Raw genomic sequence first — 23,182 nt, forward strand, 5'->3', positions numbered from 1 at the left:
GATGATAGATACAGACTCTCTCACAGAGTAATTAAATGAGAAACACTGAAGCTTGGTATAAGCTAGAACAGAGTATTGAATGTAACAATCAATAATTAGCAGAGGGTAGCTCGTGTATTCAATCTGTTCATTTAATGCTTCTTTGTGCCTTTTATAGTTGAGGTAGTTTGATAACCGTTAGACGGAAGAGCTTTTAGCCGTTGAGAGCTCAGTTGCATGTTTTCCCAGTTGCAACGGTTCTCGCCATTAATGCTTCTGACATGGTAAGTTACTGACTACTAAGCAACCGTTAGAGAGCCGTTGAGTTCTTCTTCGTAATTTGCAATTTTAATTCAATAAGTTTCTCTTTGTAGAGTAAGACTTAGATCAGATCGAACAAATGATAAGATGAATATTCATAGTTTAAAAGTAGAATCATTCAGTTGCTAAATGTTTTGTACGATAACTGGACATCCTTGATCGAAATAATGATCAATGACTGGTTGATCGACCAAGTTATCGATTATTCAAAGTAAAAACTTTTGACACAGGTAACTATGTTTATCGATCAAGTGATGGATCATTGATTTATCGATTAAGTGATCCATAAAAAGAAATGGTGACTTTATAAAGATATGCAGAGAAAAGGAAGCTCAAGGTCTCTTTTGATTCTGAAATTCTTTAAATAGAGAATTAAAACAAATATGAAGGCTGAGAAAAGCTCGAATGAAATAGACAACATATTTTAAGAATCATCGCAACTGATTGAAGTTTTACTGAAATCAGTCCATGATCGAACACTTGTTGATCGATTAGGCTATCGATAAACAGAGTGATATGGAAATAGATTTTTAAGGAATAATGATCGAACACTTTATCGATAAATAGATGATAGATAAACTTATCGATAAATGATAAAAAAAAGTATATTCAGTGAAAACACAGAGTATATAAATTATCGAATAAATGATCAATTAAAGAATGATCAATCAAGTGATCGATAAAATAGAACAAAGAAACTCAGTCTTGTAAAGACAAGGAACTGATTTATCGATCACATTATGTGAAAAACAAAACATACATGTAAACGGGTGATCGATCATATTATCGGTAAACAGGTGATCAATAATTGGATTATTAATCACAAGGAAAACAACCTGCATATTGAGTGGGTTATAAAGCAATGTTGGATTATATTATCAAAAAATCACTGATCGATAAAATGATCGATAAATGTTGATTAAGACAAAATACAAAGTGAGTAGAGCACTTTACCATTTATCTGTCTCCTCATCGATGATCTATTTATCAATCATGTGATCAATAAATGCTTATCAGACTTGTGTCCCTTTGTCTGACAGTTTGTCCGATCTTTTGACTATCGATTAATTGATCGATAATCTTCTGCAAACTTTTATACATAACTGAGTTAACAGTGATCGATCAATTGATCGATGAACACATTATCTATCAAGTTATCGATCAATGTTTCTGTTTAGTTACTTGTTTGTACAAAAATATTATCTATCAGATTATCGATAATCCCTTGATCGATCAGGTGATCAATCAACAAAGATTCCTTAACTTGTTATCATCAAAATCGTAATTCTAACATGGAGAACAATCTATTCTTGACTTTTTCTTTTGTATACAATCTCAAGATTGTCAATACTTATTTTAAAAAGTGAGAGGAGCATTTAATCATGTACCTGATGGTAGGGGAGTCGTCGACTGAAGCCCAGGTGAACAGCGGTTGTAACTATAACGGTCCTAAGATAACGAAATTCCTAATCGGGTAAGTTCTGACCCACACAAAAGGCGTAATGATCTGGGGACTGTCTCGGAGAGAGGCTCGGTGAAATAGATATGTCTGTGAAGATACGGACTACCTACACCTGAACAGAAAGAGTGGAACTTCAAGATCATAGAATGATTTCTTTTTTGTCAAGTATCTAGATGGAAGACTTTGTACTAATTATAAAGTGATTCCTAAAGATAGGATGACTACCCAACATAGGGTACTTATCCTTGATGTACATTTTAAGAGTATCAAACAAAAGTATCAGGTAGTGGTAGTTAAAGCGAAAGAAGCGAGAGTTTTTCTCTAAAAAGGATCTGGGAGTTGCAGGAAAATGCTAGAGTTTTTCTCCAAAAAGGATCTGGGAGTTGTAGGAAAATGCTACCATTATATGGGAGGAGATTGCTATGAGGGTACACATAGTTGCTAAAACAACTTTGGTAGAATCCAAAGATCATGGTTAAAGAGATGAGGAGACTTGATAATGGAGTAAGAATGTATAGGAGAAAGTTAGATAGAAGAGATATTGTTTTAAAGCCATACATTTGTGCAATAATGTGAAAAACTAGTAAGAGTATTGACTAGCTACAAAAGAGACAAATAAAACAGTGAGCGAAGCACGTTCTAAAACATATGAGAAGTTTTATAATGAGTTAGGAATAAAGGTGGGGAAAAAATATTTCCAAAATTGTGAGGCAAAGGAAAAGGAAAAGGAGATATTTGGACCAAATAAGGTGTATAAAAGACGAAGAAGGTAAAGTTTTAGTTACTGATAGAGATATTAAAGATAGATGGGAGGTTTACTTTTACAAGCTGTTTAATGAGGTAAACAAATATTTGACTCGGAACTTGGAAGACTTGCTAATTAGCAAAGAGAATGGGAATTTGGTTTTTTACTGTAAGATTTGTATCAAAGAGGTTAAAGTAGCTCTTATTGACAATGATAAAGCCGTTAGATCTAACGGTATTCCTATTGAAGTTTAAAAATGTTTAGATGAGAAGGGTGGCTTGTGACTAACCAAACTTTTTAATAAAATTTTACAATCTAAAAATATGCCAAATGAATGGAGGAAAAATACTTTAATTCCTATTTACAATAATAACCAAGATATTTAAAATTGTACAAGCAATAGAGAGATAAAATTTACTAGCCACAACGGAAGTGATTTATTTACTAAAGGAGTTAATTGAAAGACATGAAAATAAAGGAAATGATTTATATATGTTTTTTATTGACTTAGAAAAAGTTTATGATCATATGCTAAGAGAAGTACTTTGAAAGATTTTGAAAAAGAAAGATGTATGTTGCATATATCAAAGTCATGTATGAGGGAATAACTACTAGTGTAAAAATGCCTAGAGGTGAGACAAAAGACTTTCCTATTAAGATTGGCTTACATAAGGAATATTCATTGAGTCTTTACTTGTTTAATATTGTTCTAGAACTAAGCTTATTCAAGAAAAAAAAATCTCGAAGAGCATGCTTTTTGTAGATGACATAGTTCTCATGGCTAAATCAAGAAAAGAGATTAATTCTAGATTTGGGTCATGGAGAAGGACCTTAGAGTTAAAAGGTTTTTGCTTGAATAGAAGCAAAACAGAATATATGCATTGAAATTTTAAGGGAGGTAAAACTATGGTGATTTAGAGGTGAAGATGGGAGATTAAATCATTCCTCAAGTGTCAAAGTTCAAATATCTAGGATTCATTATACAAGAGAATAGTAAAATTGATGGAGACATTTATCATAAAATACAAGCTGGTTGGTTAAAGTAGAGGAAAGCTATTAGAATTATTTGTGAATAGAAAGTACCTGAGAAGCTTAAGAAAAAAAATTATCCGACTTCTATAAAACCAACTATGTTGTATGATAATGAATGTTGGATAATAAAGCAAAATAGGAATATAAAGTTAGGATAATAGAAATGAGGATATTAAGATGGATATGTAATCATACAAAAAAAAATTCGATATGAAAATATCAGAATAAGAATGGGTGTAGGGCATAGCAAAGAGAAAATAGTGAAACATCACTTGAGATGATTTGAGCATGTATAGAGAAGACCACTGGAAGCACTAGTAAACAATGTAGAACAGACAATTTAGAGTCCTACAAAAAAAAGGCAAGACCAAGAAGAATGCTTAATAAGGTCATTAAATAAAACCTCCTAATCAACATATCTAAAAACTTGACCGTTGATAGAGTACAATAGTATTGTGTAATTTATGCAGTCAACCCTACCGAGTGGAATAAGACTTGTCTTTGTTGTTATATTATATCATTTTATTTTAAGAAAGATATTACTAATTCTTAAAAAAATTATCATATAATTATTTATAATAATTTCTTTGGTTTAATAATATTAATTAAATCTAGCAGTAACTTTGATCATTAGATATAATCATAACCTTTTTCCACCTAATTTTCTTATGATTTAAAACGTTAGATCAAATTGTTTTAATTTTATATATTTAAATTGTCTCAGTACCCCAACAGGAAAAAAATGGAGATCGAAGGTGAAGACCTGTATACGTAAATCACAAGACCATGCAGCTTTCACACAAATAGGAAAGAGTGGGGTTTGTAACTCTATCATCCATCTCTTCCACAAATTCGTAAATTTTACATCCAGCCGAAAAGAGAGAAAATAGAAACCAAAGTTTTATTGAATGGAGAACTAAATACAAATTATTGAACATGAAACCTGCTTATGTGCTAATCAATCTTCAGGGAAGTATCGGTTCCTTCTTGCCCCAAATGCAAGTCGCTGCAGGGTAACAAAAGAGAAGCCTTTTAGATAATGGAAAAAGGAAATAATGCTCTGAACAAGATAAAATTGCAATGTTAAGCAGCAGATAGAAAGTTTGTATCTCACATTTTGCTCCTTTCTATCAAGAAATTCACCAGATTTTCAAGAGAGAGAAAAATATACTATTCAGATTTTTAAATAATCTTTTTAATCTTTTCTTCTTTTAACTTGCAGTTATAAGACATTTGATTTGTATTTTTCTTTATTTCAAAAAGAAGTTAAATTGTTATAAGAAAAACTTGAAATCTAAACTATCCGAATCAATAATCTCACTTGAAACTCAAAGAAAACCCTAATGAAAAGGATCCAAATGATTAGTGACGGAATTCATCGCGCATTGGGAAACACAGCTTTCAAACACGCCTAAGTGAGAAGATATGAGTTGACTGTCCCCAATGACGATTATCTCAATGTTTTGAGGCAATCCAGATTAATAAATACTAACTTTCAATGAGAGCTTCATCCCTCAGAAGATTAAACTCTTTTAAACATTATATTTACTTTTGAGATTTTCATAACACATAATGACTAGAAAAATAAACCCCATGGGAAAAAGAGCTCGTCAAACAATAACCTCTAGTGTATCAATATACTAAATAGTGAACCACGCAAGTGAAAAAATGAGCGTGTCAAAGAATAGGATTGTTCTTAACTGAAAATATCTGAGAATACGCTTTAACCCCAGTGAGGAATTTAATGTACGTTGGCTTCATTGATCCATTGCCAATGGTAGATCTAATGTTTGGAACCAGGAATTCTGCAACCTGCAAACCATCATGTAACATGGGAATAAAAAACTCAATAACTACAGAGCTAGAATATTAGGAGAGCAAAATTTGTTAATAGTAGTTTAAATCGGTTGTAATTCCTAAGCACATATACTGACCTGAATATATCAACATCGACAAGGGACAAAATAGATAACATCCAAGTGCAATTCGAAATGACACATCTTATTCGAGTGTCCAATATGTACTTTTTTCCTTTTTATACAATACGTATCATTTTCCTTTTCTTAAAGTATCAGTGCTTCATAAAATAATCCATATCCAAGCCACTTAAGAGAAGCAATCAAATACCCAACAAACGAGGCATTAGAAAGTGAAAAATACTAAGAAAATCCAAATAAAATAGTATGATTTAACAAATAATTGAATTTATAAAATCTCAACTAATAAACAGAACATGATAGAAATCAATGATGATTGAATTGAGCGAAAATGACTTGATTCTCTTTAAGCAAAATCGAGAGTTCAAAATTTGTAGATGAGAAAAAAATCATGCGAAGAAAGTTACCCCCAATCAGGCTCGACAATGCTCAGTTATGACTCAATAATATCAGGTAACATGATAGGATGACATCTATCTAATTATAACAACAACAACAAGCCTTATCCCACTAGGTGGAGTTGGCTACATGAATCACACGACGTCATCGTGTTCTATCAACAGCCCAGTCCTTAGATAATTACAATAGTAAGAATTTTCTTCTCCATTCGTGGAATATATCTTCAATGATTTCTGATCATTATGTTAACTTCGCACAAATTTCTATCACTCTTTAGTTTAGTTTATTATACATTGAAGTGATCTCATCTTTTACCAAATGCGAAAAAATCTTACCACTTCAGCTGGTTCAGCCAATATATTAATGAAAAACTTGGCCTGCAGAAACCAAAGTAATTCAGTCCAAAGTGCACAAAAGAAACTCTTGAGATGATCTGAGTTTCTTTTTCCCACGTTTGTGGGAAGTAACATGAATTTCTTTACCTGCTTAGTTGTAGCACCAGACATGAGAAGATCAGTGGTGACCATCCCTGGCTGCAAAACCAAAAAGGAAAGATAAGTCATGACCACATATTTAAATTGTCAACATAGAATGTCAAAATTTTGCAGCAGTTTCATATTTAAGATGAAGGAAGATGCAAGGGGGAAACATTATAACACCATTAGTCAGGTGCATATAGAAGCAAAACATGAAAGCAAAATGCAATGAGTCGTACCATTTTCATCTATCATTAGTTTCACATTTCATCATAAATTTAGTAAGCTTTTCCAAGTATTTGACAACATTATATCAATAATGAGGTATATACACCAGTAAAATATGAAAGTAAAAATGCAAGATAAGTCATACCATTTTCCTATATCATGAATTCCATGTTTCATCGGAAATTTAGGGCCTGTTTGGAATGACTTATAAGTAGCTTTTGAATCATAATTGAAGAGTTTTGTTTCGACTTACATGAAACATGCTTATAAGTGATTTTAAACATGATTTCAAACAGGGCCTTAATCATAGCAGTATGCTTTAGTCTGACATGTCAAGGAATAATGATTGAAGATACATGCAAGTTGGTTGAAGTTTCTTCACCACTAAGGCACTGATGTTAAGATGATAGAATAATCCTGTGTAATGTTGTGTGTGATCCATATGTGCATGTAATGTATCATGCTATTTCAGGAAATATTTTCTATTACACAAGTGATTTAAGTGCCATATAGCTAAACCCCTTTGGCACTCCTCTACTGGTTACACTAAAACCGACATTTTATATAGAAGAGGCATGGGTAAAGAAGTTATCCCAGCCTTCATTACTATTAACACTTTCCAAACTTGATATCAGGCTCACATGACTGATGGCATGGCTACTTCATTTACAAATTCACCACCCACCACCAAAAAAGTCAATTGTGCCTCATTGGCAATGGCCAGCCCTTTCAATAAGGGAAATCCATTATCTGTTTGTCATGCCGCGCAAAATAAACTACCTGTTGTGGTCTGCTCTGGTCAATTCAATCATTAAGTGGAACAAACTTGATGGACTCATAACCGGTTTAAAGCCTTGTCCTACTCATGTATGAGAAGATTGCAGATTAATCTAACTGCTGAACAAACATGCTTTCAATTGGGATGAGAAGCCTCAAAGGGCATTTAAGGAATTAAAGATGGCCATGACAACACTCCTAGTGTTGACAATGCTAGATTTCAACTTGCCTTTTGAAATAGAGGCTGATGCATCAGGGTAGTGGTATGCAGAAACTGAAAGCAACTGTTTATTTCAGCCAGCACTTACATGAAAAAACCAGCAAAGCTCGGCATATAAGAGGGAATTAATGGAAATAATTTTGGCAGGAAGAGGTGGCTGCATTATGTCTTTCAGCCATTTATCAAAAGACAGACCAGAGAACCCTGAAATATATGTTGGAACAGAGAGTTATTGACCCATATCAGAAGATCTCAAAGTTTATGGGGTGTAGATTTAAAATTCAATATCAGCCTGGAAGGGCTGTGCAGTTGGTTGAGAGACTGTGTAAACCTTCTTTGACTATTCTATTCATTGAATGATACTAGTCTATTTTATTTAGGAAGAAGAAGCATCATTGTAATATGTGGGAGCTGATGAGGACAAGAGGTTCAGATGAACAGAATGTCAAGTAATGGAACAAAAGCATGGGATCAACCCATCAAAATGGTCGACAACTGCCTTCATATTCATTTTACGCAGATGAAATTCCCAAATTCCACCGAGTTGAAGTGTTGGGGTGGATTCTAAAGGGTGGAATGTACTTCACATTGGACGAGTGATTGCAGCAAGCCTTATTTGGGGGAAAATAATCACACACGACACAAGGCATGCAAGGTAACACAGGAGGATCGAGATATTTCATGGTTACTTATGTTGAGGTTATCAAAATAAGTTTTATGGACTCATCGCAGTCCGATCCTAGCACCTGTGATGTTGAATTTTGTTCTTTTCAAATATTTAGTAGTGCTAATGCATAAATCACCTTCAGAAATCTCTTCATAGTAATCTAAATTGTCCGTTGTCTCATTAACATTAATTTAGTTTGGATTGGGATTTATCCTATCATCCCGTCTTATTTAGACTTTTAGTTATTAACTTATTTCAAATTTGAATAAAGTTGATCCTATATTTTAAGATTACAGTAGTTTGGAATAACTAGTATTAGATTAGAGCTCTATAAACAGCCCTAACATTATTCATTTGAAGTATTGTGCCTAATTAAGTAATAATTTTGAATATTTGTTTTCCTACCTTTTCTTCAATCTCTCTATTTCTCCATCTCTTTTCCTGCTTTCCTCTACTTCCTACATCATAGTAGGTATTATCAAACATCATATGCACAGAGGAGCAAATGGGATGAAACGGCAAGCTGAAAAGAGGCGTTCAAAGAGGGAGTTTAAGGTGGAAGACTGGGTATTCTTCAGGTTGCAGTCATATACATAGGTTACAGTAGCATCCAGAACTTTACTAAAGGTTGCTACAAGTTTTTCCGGGCCTCACAGAATTTATTCAAAGGATAGGAGTTGTTGATTATGATGCGGATTCACTAAGTGAAAATAAAATCCACAACGACTTCCATGTCCATTTGCAGAAACCATGCCCAGATCTTACTCCAGTGAGGAGACATCCATAAGCATATCAGCCACAATTATGTGAAAGAGCTTAACCAAGCAGATATTCCACTGAATGATGTTGCCAAAAAGGTAGACAGCCATCACTGAAGTATTGGTTCCATAGGAGGGATTACAACCTGAAGAAGCAACCTAGGTTTCTTGATCCCCAAAGGATGTACCATACTTTGTAGCTACAAATTCTTGAGATCAAGGGGCACTTGAAAGTAAGGAGAGAGATGAGTAAAATGTGAAACAGAGTTGTTAAGCAGTCAACAACCAACTCAGCTAGGAAACTTCAAATGCAGGCTAAGTTGATAAGGAGTTTTGTAAATGGAACTTAGGTTCTCCTCAGACCTCTCTCTTTCTATCTTCTTTCTCTCATAACACAATTGCTCTTGATTGAGATTAGTTTAGCTACAAGTAATACACTAGTTAGATGGTATGAAAGCCAAAGTGGCCTTTGCCTTAGAAGCTGCTCTGGTTCATCTGACAGGAATAACACATTGAATTGGAAGTCCACTGCATTTGAGAAGTATTAGCTAAACGGATGCCTGTCCAATATCCCTTCCATTGATCAGACAACAGAATATTTAACATAAGCTTTGTCTCACAAAAGGTTTGGCTTTTATGAGATAAGCTAGGAATTTGTCAAACACCCTCCGGCTTGAGAGGGGATGATAAGAATATAGAATAATCTTGTGTTATACTGTCTGTGATCTATATCTGTATGTAAAGCATGTCATGTATGATACTGTGAACATTCATGTATGTATAGATATTAGGGAATATATATTATTATATAGAATGTGATTAAGTGAAATATAGCTAGACTGCATCTAAAAATAGCACGTGAAATTGCATGAAGTTCTCGCTGAGGTGGACTTTACTACTTAAAGCTTAGGAATTTCAGCAGCACCTGGAAGACCCAAACATCAGAAGAATTGAGCAGGCTACTCAATGGGAGTGCCCACAAGAGGGTTGGGTTAAGTTCAACAGCAGTGAGCTAGGAATCCAATGCAAAAGCTAATGGAGCTGGGGGACTCATTAGAGATGCAAATTGAGACTGGATTGCTGGAATCAGCAGGAACATTGGGCATAGCAGCATTACATCTGCAGAGCTATGGGCCAGATACGATACTCTCAACCTTATATGGATCATGGGACTGAGAAAGATGAAATTAGAGAGTGAAAGCATATGTGTTATCAATCTCTAGTCAAAGGACACTGCAAAGAGTTTACGGACTTTACAGGCTGGTTCTAACATTCACCACTGCATCATCTGATAAAATGAAACTGAAGGTACAGGCAGATCAGGTTTTTAAAACCAGAAAAATGAACAATGCACAAACTGACAGGCTGATTCAATGTAACAAGATGTCAGCAGGAAAGAGTACTTCAGAGCAGTATGAGGAGAACAGCACTCAACCCTCAATTTACGTCTTCAGGACAAGGTGAAACTTGTTGTGGGAAGGTAATAATGGGCCTGGAGTGGTCTAAAACCTCCACATGTATCAGAGAAAGAAAAATCCAAGCTGAAAGAATGGGATGGCAGAGAGGGGAAAGCAAGGAATTGTTAGCAGAGAGTTCTAGCCTCTCAAATGCAAGAGTAAGGCCTTGTGTTTTGTTTTCTATTTTTCCTTCATTTTTGCGACAGTTTATCTGTAACCCCACTGAGCTTAAGCCTTAAGACTTGTGTTGGATTGAGGTTCATCTCAGCTTAATACAAATACATATTAGAGCTGAGTTCCATCACTGTCCAATGCAACAACTCCAAAAGAGGTTGTAGAATGTGAAGAGTTTATTCAGTAGCAATGAACAATAATGGAATGGAGTATGACTCATTAATCCTTGTAAGATTTTAATCCAGAAAGCTTGCTTTATTCATCGAAATCTTGTGTACATTTTATAGGAACTGATCCTAGGTTTTGGGCAATCGAATACAAGAAATCAAATCGGATAATGGGAGATAACATCATGATAATTCCTACGGATATTTACCGGGATCTTAGGAACTGGAGATTAACAAGATAATGAAGAAACTAAAACTAAAACACAAAGCTAAATGGGCTTCTCGGCCCATCACAACACTCCCCCTCAAGTTGACGAATAGATGTCGATCATTCCCAACTTGCTTTTGAATTCCTCAAACAGGCGTCTAGGCAAGGCTTTTGTAAAGAGATCTCCCACTTGGCAATGTGAAGGCACATGAGAAATCTCAATGATTCCGGATTCTTCTTTTTCTTTAATAAAGTGCTTGTCAATATCTACATGCTTCGTCCTCTCATGATGAATGGGATTTCTTACCATTCCAATGGCTGATAGACTATCACTTTTCAATCACATAGGGCTAGTCGGTGCAAGTCTTAGTTCCTTTAGGATGCGTATTATCCAGAGGCCCTCACACACACCATGGGCTATTGCTCTTAATTCTGCTTCTGCAATGCTCCTGGACACTACTGTTTGCTTCTTGCTTCTCCATGTCACAAGGTTTCCCCAAACCATAGTGCAGTACCCTGAGGTTGACCTTCTATCAGGTAGGAAGCCTCCATGGTCTGCATCTGTATACACAATGATTTCTCTTGATTCTCCCTTGGCAAAAAATAGGCCTCAACCTGGTGTCATCTTAAGATAGTGTAATATCCTATACACGGCATTCATATGTTCTTCTAAAGGTTCACTTGTAAAGCGACTTACCACCCCAACTGCATAAGTGATATCTGGACGAGTATGAGAGAGATATAGTAGTTTACCTACTAAACGCTTATACCTTTCTGCATCTACAGGTACTGGTATTTTCTTTTGTTTAGGTTTTCTTCCTGTTTCCTTGTCATCAATGATTTTTTCTTCTTCTTCCTCTTCCTTATTGTTCAGCCTTTTTGTTTGTTCCATTGGAGTGTCTGCTGGTTTTGCACCTAATATACCAGTTTCTTTCAGCAGATCCAATGTATACTTTCTTTAAGAGACTACTATGCCTTTCTTTGATCGAGCTATCTCCATACCTAGGAAGTATCTTAATCCTCCTAGGTCTTTTACTTCAAATTCCCGTTCTAGAGACTTCTTCAGCTTCGTTATTTCTGTTGTGTCATCACCTGTTAGGATGATGTCATCAACATACACAATTAAGATGGCCATCTTGCCCCTTGAATGTTTGACAAATAGTGTATGATCTGCCTGACACTGAGAGAATCCAACGCCTTTTACTGCTTTAGTAAATCTCTCAAACCAAGCTCTAGGTGATTGTTTTAAGCCATAAAGTGACTTGTGAAGCCTGCATGCCATTCCTGGCTTTCCCTTCTCTACTAGTCCTTGAGGGATCTCTATATAAACTTCCTCCTCTAGATCCCCATTTAGAAAGGCATTCTTTACATCAAGTTGGTGGAGAGGCCAGTCCAGGTTAGCAGCTAAAGACAAGAGTATTCGAATAGTGTTCAGTTTCGCAACGGGAGCAAATGTTTCTTGGTAGTCTATGCCGTAGGTCTGAGAGTACCCTTTTGCCACTAGCCGGGCCTTGTATTTGTTAATTGAGCCATCCGGATTGTATTTCTTTGTAAAGACCCATTTACATCCCACAATTTTCTTGCCACTTGGGAGCTTAGTAATCTGCCATGTTTGGTTCTTACGTAACGCATTCAGCTCTTCCTCAATAGCCCTCTTCCAATGGGGATCACAGATAGCATTATCAAAGCTGGTTGGTAGCTGTTCATCATCCAATCTAGTAGCAAAGCTTTGTAAAGTAGGAGACAGTTTATTATAAGACACAAAATGACTGATAGGATGCTTAGTGCACTTCCTTACCCCTTTTCTCAAAGCAATGGGCCACCCAAGATCATCAGGATTTGAAGCCGGGGTTGAATGTTGGCATTGCTCAGTACTAGAGGTGTCGATATGCACAAGTTCTTCATTTTGCTGCACTCTTTCCTCCTCATTGGTCTGTTCAGTTTCCATTTCCATTTCTGTGTTGGATTCAGGTATAGGCGAAAGGATAGGATTATCTAAAATGACAATAGGTTGGTTGGTGGGTTCAGGTACAACAGGTTGGTTGCTGGGTTCGGGTTCAGGTGCTGGTTCAAAAAATAATTCAGAAAACTCCCATTCCTGTTCTCTCTCCCCCTGAATGGGTGTTTTAGGGTAGTATGGTTTATGCTCAGCAAAGGTAACGTCCATGGTAACATAGAATTTTTTTAGGGTTGGAGAGTAGCACTTATACCCCTTTTTTGAGTTAGAATACCCGAGGAAGATACATTTGTGGGCTCTAGGCTCTAATTTTCCGCTTTCAGTATGATGAACATATGCAACACAGCCAAAAATTTTCTGAGGGATGGAATGGAACAGATGAGGTGTGGGATAGGTTTCAGAGAGAGTTTGGATTGGGGTTTTGAAATCCAAGGTACGGGAAGGTAGTCGGTTAATCAGGTGGGCAGCAGTAAGAATGGCTTCTCCCCAGTAGAATTTAGGCACATTTGTGGTGAGCATAATGGCCCTAGTGACCTCTAGGAGGTGTCTATTTTTTCTTTCAGCTGTCCCATTTTGCTGTGGGGAGTGTACACAACTGGTTTGGTGAATAATCCCATGTTCCTTAAGGTATGTTTGAAGGGCAGAATTGGTGTATTCTGTGCCATTATCACTCCGTAGGATTTTCAAGGGGGCATGAAATTGGTTTTGTATCATTTTATGAAAATTTTGAAAGGTTTGTGTAAGATCAGATTTTTCTTTGAGTAAAAACACCCAAGTGACTCGTGTGTGATCGTCCATAAATGTGACGAACCATTTTGTTTAGGTCAAATTTGGAACTCGCGAAGGTCCCCATAGGTCACTGTGTATGAGAGAGAAAGGCTGAGAATATTCATGTAAATGCGGAGAATAACTACTTCTTGTATGTTTTGACAGTTGACAAATTTCACAGGAAATAGAACTAGAACTTTTATTTATTAAATTAGGAAACAATCTGAACATGTATTGAAAATTTGGATGGCCTAACCTATAGTGCCATAAAAATAGTTCTTTACTGGAAATTTTAACTGGAAGGTTTTTTGTGGTGGTTTGGAGAGCTCTTTCCTTTTCCGGTGCCCCTTTTTGAACACAGTACAACCCCTCTAGCATCTCAGCTTTGCCAATCATCTTCCCCGACTCCAAGTCCTGAAATACACAGATCATAGCAGAGAAATTAACATGGCAACGTTGTGTGAGAGTAGTTTTGCTAACAGAGACGAGGCTACACATTAAATCAGGGGCATATAATACTTTTTCAAGGACAAGGCAATTAAAGAGACAAGTTTCCCCAATCCCATGAACTTTAATGAATTTTCCATCAGCCACCTTAATGAACATAGGCACTTGGCACGGTTGTAGGTTATGGATTAAATGAATATTACCGGTCATATGATCGGTAGCCCCCGAATCAACAATCCACATATCCTTGTTATGAACAGAATTTTTAAGTGCTAAAACAGCATTACCTGTGTAGGCTATATCACCCGTAGAAACCAAAGCATCTCGGGTGTCATGTTTATCCAGTAATTTTCTAAGAAATTCAACCTCTTCTCTGCTCAATTTCTCATCGAATTCTGTTTTGGACTCTCTGTTGGTCATGTAGGCTTTGTTTTCTTGTTTTCCTCTCCCTTTTGTATTTGGTGGTTTACCATGGAGTTTCCAGCAAATATCTTTCGTGTGGCCTGCCTTTTGACAATGATCACACCATCTGCCATTCTTCTTATTCTTGTTGTCTCCATGAGGCCCTCCTTTAGAGAAGAATGCTCCTGATTCCCCATCACTCGGGCTTGGCAGTTTTGGAGAGGAGAGTTTTTGCCTAGTCTCCTCCTGTTTTATCATAAAGAATACTTCCCGAATACTTGGGAGTGGTTCTTGGCTCATAATTCGACCACGAGCAGCATCAAAGGAGGAATTTAGGCCAAGTAGGAATTTAGAAATTCTTTTTTCTTCCTTTATCTTAGCGTACAGATTAGCATCGGTAGGGCATGACCATTCATAGCCCTCATACGAATCCAGCTGCTGCCATAGGACCAGGAGATTAGTCCAATATTCCGTAACAGTGAAATTACAGAGCTTGAGGTTGTCGAGATTCGTTTCTATCTCAAGAATTGCTGCCCGGTTGTTCATGGATGCGAACATGTCTCGAGCCGCATCCCAGACTTCTTTGGCGGACTGAAATAACGAGAAGCTTGCGCTTATTTCCGCTGTCATGGAGTTCACAAGCCAGCATTGGACCATTGAGTTCTCTGCTTCCCATTCGGCGTATCTCTTCTCATCGGACGTTGGTGGCCTGGTTCTTTTGCCGGTCAGGTAGTCCAGTATTCCCTTTCCGGTGACATACAAACGAACACCGTTCGCCCACTGTAGATAGTTTTGGCCATTAAGGCGATGGATGGTTATCGCCAAGGACTGGGTTTCGGGTGGCACTGGGTGACTCGTCGCTGGATTCACCGTCATCGAGGAATTTAGCGCCGATGAGTAAGAGCCGCCTTGGCTTGGCAGATCAAACCCGTAGCCGAACCTGATCATAGTGGGTACCGTTGCTCTGATACCATGTAAGATTTTAATCCAGAAAACTTGCTTTATTCATCGAAATCTTGTGTGCATTTATAGGAACTGATCCTAGGTTTTGGGCGATCGAATACAAGAAATCAAATCGGATAATGGGAGATAACATCATGATAATTCCTACGGATATTTACCGGGATCTTAGGAGCTGGAGATTAACAAGATAATGAAGAAACTAAAATTAAAACATAAAGCTAAATGGGCTTTTCGGCCCATCACAACAATCCTCATGTGTGCATGTAAGACTATCGAGTCTATTACATTCGTAGGTAACTACAATAACATAGAAGGTGTATTCAATTGAAACAGTGATGCAATTGCCAGTATCTAGCCCCAAAATCATTTCCATTCCTATCCTACCCTGTTGCCCCGCCCACAAATATAATAAAATTTCCTGCATAATTGCAAAAACTACAGCATTAAGAGACTTGAATATGTTTATTTGCTACAACCATTGCATATCATAGAATTTTTCAAAAAAATAAAGTAGAACATACCGAAAGATTATGCACCACAACATTTTTTACATCCTGCATCTGTAATTCTGCCTGTAATACATAACTTAATTTTTGTTACATATACAAAGACATTGTTACAATTATGGTTCTTATCAACGCAGCCCTATCGGAAAAGAGGATGACTCTAGAAAGAACCAATCATAGAACACAAAACTACGATCAATATCAAAAGGTAAGTATGTGCAGCAAATAATACCATTTCGATGGCTAAGAACTCTAAAGAAATATTTTAAAAGGCATTGTTGATGGAATGATTTCTTCTCGTTCCAATATATGAATTGAAATGTCTACATTCTTTATAAATTATCCAGGTCAATGGTGGTATCAATTTCTGTCATTAGAATGTATCTCAAAGGATATAAAAAGTACATAAAAAGGAGCAGCCTGAGTAAATTACAAATAAAACAACCATATTTTAAGAACATAAAGCAACACTGCATTAAAAAGCTAACATAAGATCATGTCTGGCCTGGATGTGAATAGAAGAGAAAACGGCAAAAGAGCATAAGTAGTAATACATGCATCCACCTGTAACGATTTTGTTAAATGCACCACACTCCGCTTTGTAGCTCCATATGCGGCAAACCTAAGGAAAGTGGGAGATGTAAAGAATGATCACCAAAGTATGTTGGATAAACATAGAAACTAGGGGCTACATAGGTGTTATGAAAGATTGGGGTTTCTTTGACAGAAAAGGATTACTGAGTTTCATCATCAATAAGCTACCTCTCAATTGCCATCACCCAATATACTACAGCTAAAACTTTCTGACAGTGGTAGAAATAAATACTAAACTAACATAGATAAATCTTCTCCAAATGAAGACAAGCCATTGTGCCCACATGGCTTATCAAATAGTCAACGACGCGATTAGTTTGGTTCCACCATGAACATAAATGGAATTGACAACAGATTTGCTGGAAGGCTTTGGTGATGTTGCTCGCCATATAACTACTCATAGTCTTGTTGAGTAGGTGAGCAATAAACACAAATCAGAAATTATGACTAATTTGACTCAGTCCTAGAAGACATTAGCAGAGAACGAAAGTGATAAAGATATTGTTCCCAATCAACACAGCAAATACATAAGCAAATTCAAAGCACCTGGGAGTTGGTCTTCCATCTGAACCTGCCCCATCAATATTGAAAATATGACCTCCTCCCGGCTGGTTCGCCATCATCTTTATTGCCTAAGCAAAAAGTAAAACATTGTGCATAACATATCACCTGATTTTTCACAGTACTACTTAGATAAGAATGTATTTACCTCTCGACAACATATCATCAAACCAAGTGTATTTGTTGCAACTACCTCACTGCATTAACAGAATAATTATGTTCAAAGATTAACAATTTTAGGGCAGATGATAAGGTGCAAGGTCTATCAGAGCTCACATAAGATCTTCATCAGATGCCTCCGCAAGAGGCTTGTAGCTATATGCATTTGACCCTGCATTATTAATCTGCATTATCCTAAAACACATTCAGTATGTAAGGCAGAAAGAGAAGCCAACTATAAATCATTATAGCTATTACAAGAAACATATGACATAAATATTTGAAGTGATGAGTTGGGCATAATGATGCCAGGTCTTAGAGGCAGCAACTGCAAACAAAGGAAACATGCAGCATTATCAAGTTGATAATGCCCTAAACAAGTGCCTGCAGAAAATTAACCAAGTAAATGATTCAAGAGGACCATAGAAATCTCTAAAACCACTTCATATTAGGTGACCAAAGGCATAAGCAAACAAAGACACAAGAATGTGTGAGTGTGTGTGTGTGTGTGTGTAGAGGTCCCAATTAAGTACAATAAGGACTTGAACAAGGTCCAAGGTTCAAGGGGTGCTACTAAGAGGAAGTAAATGTGGGAATTCTGTACATAAAATCAGGGATTATCTCCTTGGAATTAATGAAAATCATAGTTGGATACTAACCTATGATTTCAAAAGTTATTTTCCCTTTTCCGTCCTTATATCTGTTTAGGCTATTTAGTATTGACCGCATTTATATTGTTTTGAATCACTAATTTATTTCCTTTATTAATACTAATATTTTGCTTGACATAACCCATCTTTTTTTTTTTTTTTGAGCAAACAAATATTTAAGTTGTTCTAACCCATCTGAAATACTATTTCAATTGATTAGACCAGACAGACCCAAAATCTCTATTTTTTAATATTTATATGACAAATAAAAGATGTGAATCGATTCCAAGTTGAAGAAAGAATCGAATATGAATTGATCAAATCATTCACTCCATGATAGTCTGATAGATCTTTTGAAGAATAGATTAATCAAACGAGAATAAATATCATAGAATAAATAGAAACGTTTAAGTTGTTTCAAACTTGACATAACCCATCTGAGGAAGCTCACATCCTCTCTCCCGAATCATGCCCATATGGACAAAATCAATTATTCCGTCCTTCTGTTCCCTCTGTTAATATCTGTTAGATGAGTATTGGGCTTTAGCCCATACTTATGCTTAAATTAGTCTTAAATTCAGTGGTTATTAGTAGTTCAGTCTTTATTAATTTGTTATTAGTTCCAGTGTATTTACTGGTTATTGGTTCATATGTATTTACTGCTTTGTTTATCCTGTTTCTAACTTTGGGAGTCATCCTTTATTGATAGCTGTTGTGATGCTCCCTATATGTACCCATCTCTTTCCCTTTAATCAATAGACAGAAATGCAGATCCCCCCACCCCCCAGTATGTCATGACTTCCATAGATTCCTCCTCATATAGACTTTGCCATTTACTTTGTGCATACATTTTCTTTTCCCTCTCATATAGACATGGCCCAATTCAATGTTGGGCCCAACATCTTTTCTTTCTCAAACCTTCTCAATCTTTAGCCACATTATTCAAATAACATAACAAAATTGGAGCACTCTTCAATCCTGATTCTTTCAGTAACTAACAAACTAATAGGATAACTAGGAATATAAACACCTGATGAATTGCCAGGTAGTTCACATGCTTAAAATTATATTCAATAAACAGCCAGGTCTATTTTTCCCCCCTCCTGAGTAAGTATTAACGCAGTGGAGACTACCATGAAAGCAGACATAAATCTCGTCAAATCATAAAGATACTTGCACTAATAATGTTGCCCAATTTTGGTAGAGAAAGAACCCAGAAGCTAAAAATAATAATGATTACCCAACAGAACCTGTCATGTTAATGGCATTATAGTTAAATAAAATGAGGTATAATCAAAACATCATTTAAAGTTCTATCTCTTGAGAAATCATAATTTTAATGCACAGAAATTCACATAGTTGCTGAGACAACTCAAGTGACTCTAATGATTAAAAGCAATTAAAATTCGTTGTATCAAATTTTTTTCCCAGCTATAACGTGTAAATGTAAATAATCAAAAAGAAAAAAATAGTTCTGATATTGCATACCCATATATCAATGTATTTCAGTTTTTCTTGGGCAAATGCAACTAAATTCTTCACATCCTCTGCCTCCCTCACATCACATTTCGTGCCCTGGGAGAACAAAATAGTCATCATCAGAAACACTTGAATGACATTATATTTATCACAGATTTGTTAACACTGACATAAAAGTTGAAGAGGAGGTACCCACACATACTGCTTCCCATATTCTTCTCTCAAGCTCTGGACAGCGGATTCTACCCTTTCATCTGTAAATAAAAAACCAAGAGACTGAGAAAGAAAGACGGAAGAAATTAGATTAACAATAATCTTAAATTATGGACAATAATAAGTCGTAAGGGGAAAAAAAAAAAATTTTTCAGGTCATATCACAATGCAACAAGCTCTAACTAACAAAAGCCCATAAATAATTATTTGACTGAAAATATAATTCAAAGAAGATGCAATATAATAATTAGTTTACTCTCTTAATAATAAAAAGAAGTAAAAAGAACAATAAGGGAAAAAACTACACATCTTTTGGAAGAAAATTTCTCAATATAAACATCATATTATGTGTAAGCAGATATGTAAGTTTCAAAAGAAAAACAAAACGGTGATAAGAATATCTGAGTATAGCCATGATTTCAAAACACATGTGCACGCACACCAAATCCAAAAATGTCAACTGTATAAGCAACCCATTTCAAGACAGAGTCTGAATAAGCCCAAGAGCTTCCTCAACTTTTGCGGATGAAAGGATTGGAAATGAAAAACTTTTCTAATAGAAAAAGGTCACCTTAATGAATCCATTGTGATCAACAACTCAAATAATTCAAAGCGGACATGAAGTTCAGCGTATTACAAGGTTGAATAATATTGACATTCAAAATCATAAAGCAAACATACAACTGTCAGATGCATCAAAGAGTAAAGAAGTAGTCCATACTTGATCTTGAGCAAATTATGACATAGTCACCAGCTCCTAGAAACTCTTTTGCCAATGCATAGCCTATTCCTGAATCAAACGACAGATACAATATTTAAATAAAAAATAGACAGAAATTGGGCTTTTTTTTGGGGGGGGGGTTAATATAGTACATAATAAATAAAATAGTTCATCTACATCTTTTTTGCCTCACAATGTGGACTGTAGCACTACAGTAGATTACAATCTAGCAATTTTCATGTAATTTGGCTGTGGTGATACTGCGAGTGTTATTTTATGTTGCTGAAGCAAATGTCATAGGCCTAAAGCCAAATAGGGCAGACACCTCAATTGAAATCATTGAGAGTCGAAAAGCTAGCAGCTTTCAACCCTCCTCCAACAGCGCACTTTGTGGCTTTTTGCCCAACATTTTTGGCACTATCAGCTACCAATGACATCTTCACTTTATCAACTTGGTTTTACTCAAAAAATAAATTAACATGAAAATTGCTTGTGAAATCCAATTACCATGTTGGTTGATTATGTCTGCATAATGTTCACCATCCATTATTCTTGTTGATAAAATAAATTGGCATATCTTTAATTAATAGTATGTTTGTATCCTATATAAATAATAAAAAAAAAAAATCATATACCATGCCATAATGGAAAACGGTCCTTTATTAGGTTTCTCTTGTTGTATGACAATTCTTCCACGATCTTGATCATATGTATCCATTTTAAAATCTTTAGTCCAATAAATATAAAAAACAAAGTTAAAAAATAGGGAGAAGGAGAAAAATAGAATTATAAAGTAGGTGATACGCATAGAAATTGAACCAAAATGGTACTTTTGTAGTTCTCTTCATTTTTTTGCACGTAATTTTAGCTTCAATTTCGTCTGTAATCACATTCTTGTTTATCTTTTATTTCTAATTAGTTTTACTAGATTATCTCTCCAGTTGCATTATACTTTATCTCTTCTTCCGACTTTTACTCTTCCACAGTTCCACTTATCTTTTAGTTGCCTTACATTCTTTTCCCATCAATTCGATAATTGCATTGTACGTTATTTTTAGTTTCTAACTTTTTGTTTTCATGCATCAATTATCACTTTTACATTTTATCTATCACTTCTATTAAACATCAAAAGGTAATACGTCAGATTTATCTGCACCACATTCATTTTTTAAAGGCAGAAATTTTGTGCTAATTCTATCCTTCTAAAGCTAATGAGTCATACTGTAAAGCGCAATTTTTGGGGAGCGCTCAACAATAACATTGAGGTTTCACCCTTAATATAAATATGGCATTTCCATCTGTAATAAACAAAGAATGAACTCAAACAATATCAAGAATCGAAAAGAAAAAGAAATTTAGTGCCGAGCTGACCTTTGCTTGAGCCAGTTATCAAAACGCGGTAAGGGGGAACCATGGGCTCTCTGTTGGCCGAAGCCATTGGAACAAAGCTCGGAGAATTACTATTTCTAAAAGCAGAGAATCTGCAGGTGCCGAAATTCTGACCGGCCAAAGAACTGCTCCCATTGAATTTAGGATATGAAGTCCGTGCTTCTGGTAACGGAGAAAACACGAAGTCAATTTTACATGAGGGAGAATGAGAAGAGAGAGTGGGACAGGGGAAGAGGGAAGCCATCAACACGAGCAGGAACTGAAGAAGCAAACGGATGAGACTCCAGCGTTTGGACTTTGGGTTGGGCTTTTAATTTCTACATGATTTACAGTGTTTTGAGGAAAATAATTTCAATAAACGACATATTTGCCAAACCATGGTTTTGACCAAAGAGTTGCCAAACACCTCACATTTTTATGAAACTATAGTTTAGTTCTAAAATTATGATTTAACCCATCTAAATCATGGTTTCATGAAAAGCCAAAAAAATGTTACGTTTTGAAAATGTGATCCCTTTTTGACATTGTAATACTACCTCTAGTGTTTAATATAAGAGCTAATTAATTAATTTGAGTAAATTAAAAAATTAGTTAAATTAATTATTTGTAATAAGTAGACGCTGTCTTCCCTAATATACTCTTTCTAATCATGTGTATGAGCTAGAAGTACCATTTGAAATATTTAACATGTACAACTACTATAAGAACTACTTTGAAAAAAATGGATAAATATAAAAAATAAAATGAATTAGAATTTTATATTTATGACCAAATTGAATATCAAAATAGCTTTTATATTAAAAATCGAAGATAGCATGTTGTTAAAAAAACTAGTTGTGAAAAAATGTTATGGAATTTCATGTTTAAAATCTTCAAGGCAAAATAATATCTTTCTATTGGCAAAAAAAAGAGTCATTTTTCTAAAAACATATTTAATCTTATATTTCATAAATAGATATACACATATTAATTATTTATTAATTACATTTTTATATTATTTATTATTTTGGAAAAAAATATTATTAACAAATTTATTACTTCAAATAAAAATATATTAAAAATATTTTTTTTTGTAATTATCATATTAACTTATGTCTTTTTTAGTAATTTGCACATATAAAAATACTTTGAATAACAACTATCCAAACACTCCCACTTTATCAGAAGTACTTTTTTATAAAAAGTACCTAGCATTAACTCCCCCTATATTGTATAGCCAGTCCCAAGTCCGGATAAAGGAGGAAGGTTGTGTTAGGCTCTCGACAGCCAACATAAAAACCCTTCGAATCTCATGAACATGGATCAACGAAGTAATTATGCTAATGCTAGGTCGTTGCCCAGAAGTGACGCATTGTATGGCTCGAGT

At 35.5% G+C, this 23,182-nt stretch overlaps 1 protein-coding gene across 2 annotated transcripts; it reads right to left on the minus strand.

The window, feature by feature from the left end:
* Positions 1-4,307: 4,307 nt before the first annotated feature.
* On the minus strand, positions 4,308-22,083 carry LOC114755738 (chlorophyll(ide) b reductase NOL, chloroplastic). Of its 2 annotated transcripts, XM_028944606.1 has the most exons (13): positions 21,799-22,083; positions 20,428-20,496; positions 19,686-19,747; positions 19,503-19,589; positions 17,482-17,549; positions 17,354-17,402; positions 17,191-17,276; positions 16,615-16,672; positions 16,066-16,116; positions 6,358-6,408; positions 6,211-6,252; positions 5,241-5,351; positions 4,308-4,545 (listed from the first exon to the last, which is right to left on the minus strand). In XM_028944606.1, exons 1-13 carry the CDS (start codon positions 22,058-22,060, stop codon positions 4,498-4,500), a joined length of 1,044 nt encoding a protein of 347 aa, XP_028800439.1. In that variant the 5' UTR covers positions 22,061-22,083; the 3' UTR covers positions 4,308-4,497. The 2 variants fall into 2 exon arrangements, with proteins under 2 accessions (XP_028800439.1, XP_028800440.1); XM_028944607.1 differs by lacking the exon at positions 16,066-16,116.
* Positions 22,084-23,182: the final 1,099 nt, after the last annotated feature.

Source organism: Neltuma alba, unplaced genomic scaffold, assembly GCF_004799145.2.
Source record: "Neltuma alba isolate B1F8T4 unplaced genomic scaffold, ASM479914v2 tig00010326_pilon, whole genome shotgun sequence".
NCBI classification, from domain to species: domain Eukaryota; kingdom Viridiplantae; phylum Streptophyta; class Magnoliopsida; order Fabales; family Fabaceae; genus Neltuma; species Neltuma alba.

Bases quoted from the DNA above. Each gene is read 5' to 3' on its own strand.
- LOC114755738 (XM_028944606.1), bottom strand. From the start codon at position 22,060: ATGGCTTCCCTCTTCCCCTGTCCCACTCTCTCTTCTCATTCTCCCTCA. The intron at 20,497-21,798 runs GTCAGCTCGGCA...CGTTTGATTCAG, and splicing joins GATAACTGGCTCAAGCAAAG to GAATAGGCTATGCATTGGCA. The intron at 6,253-6,357 runs GTAAAGAAATTC...TGGTTTCTGCAG, and splicing joins CTGGTGCTACAACTAAGCAG to GCCAAGTTTTTCATTAATAT.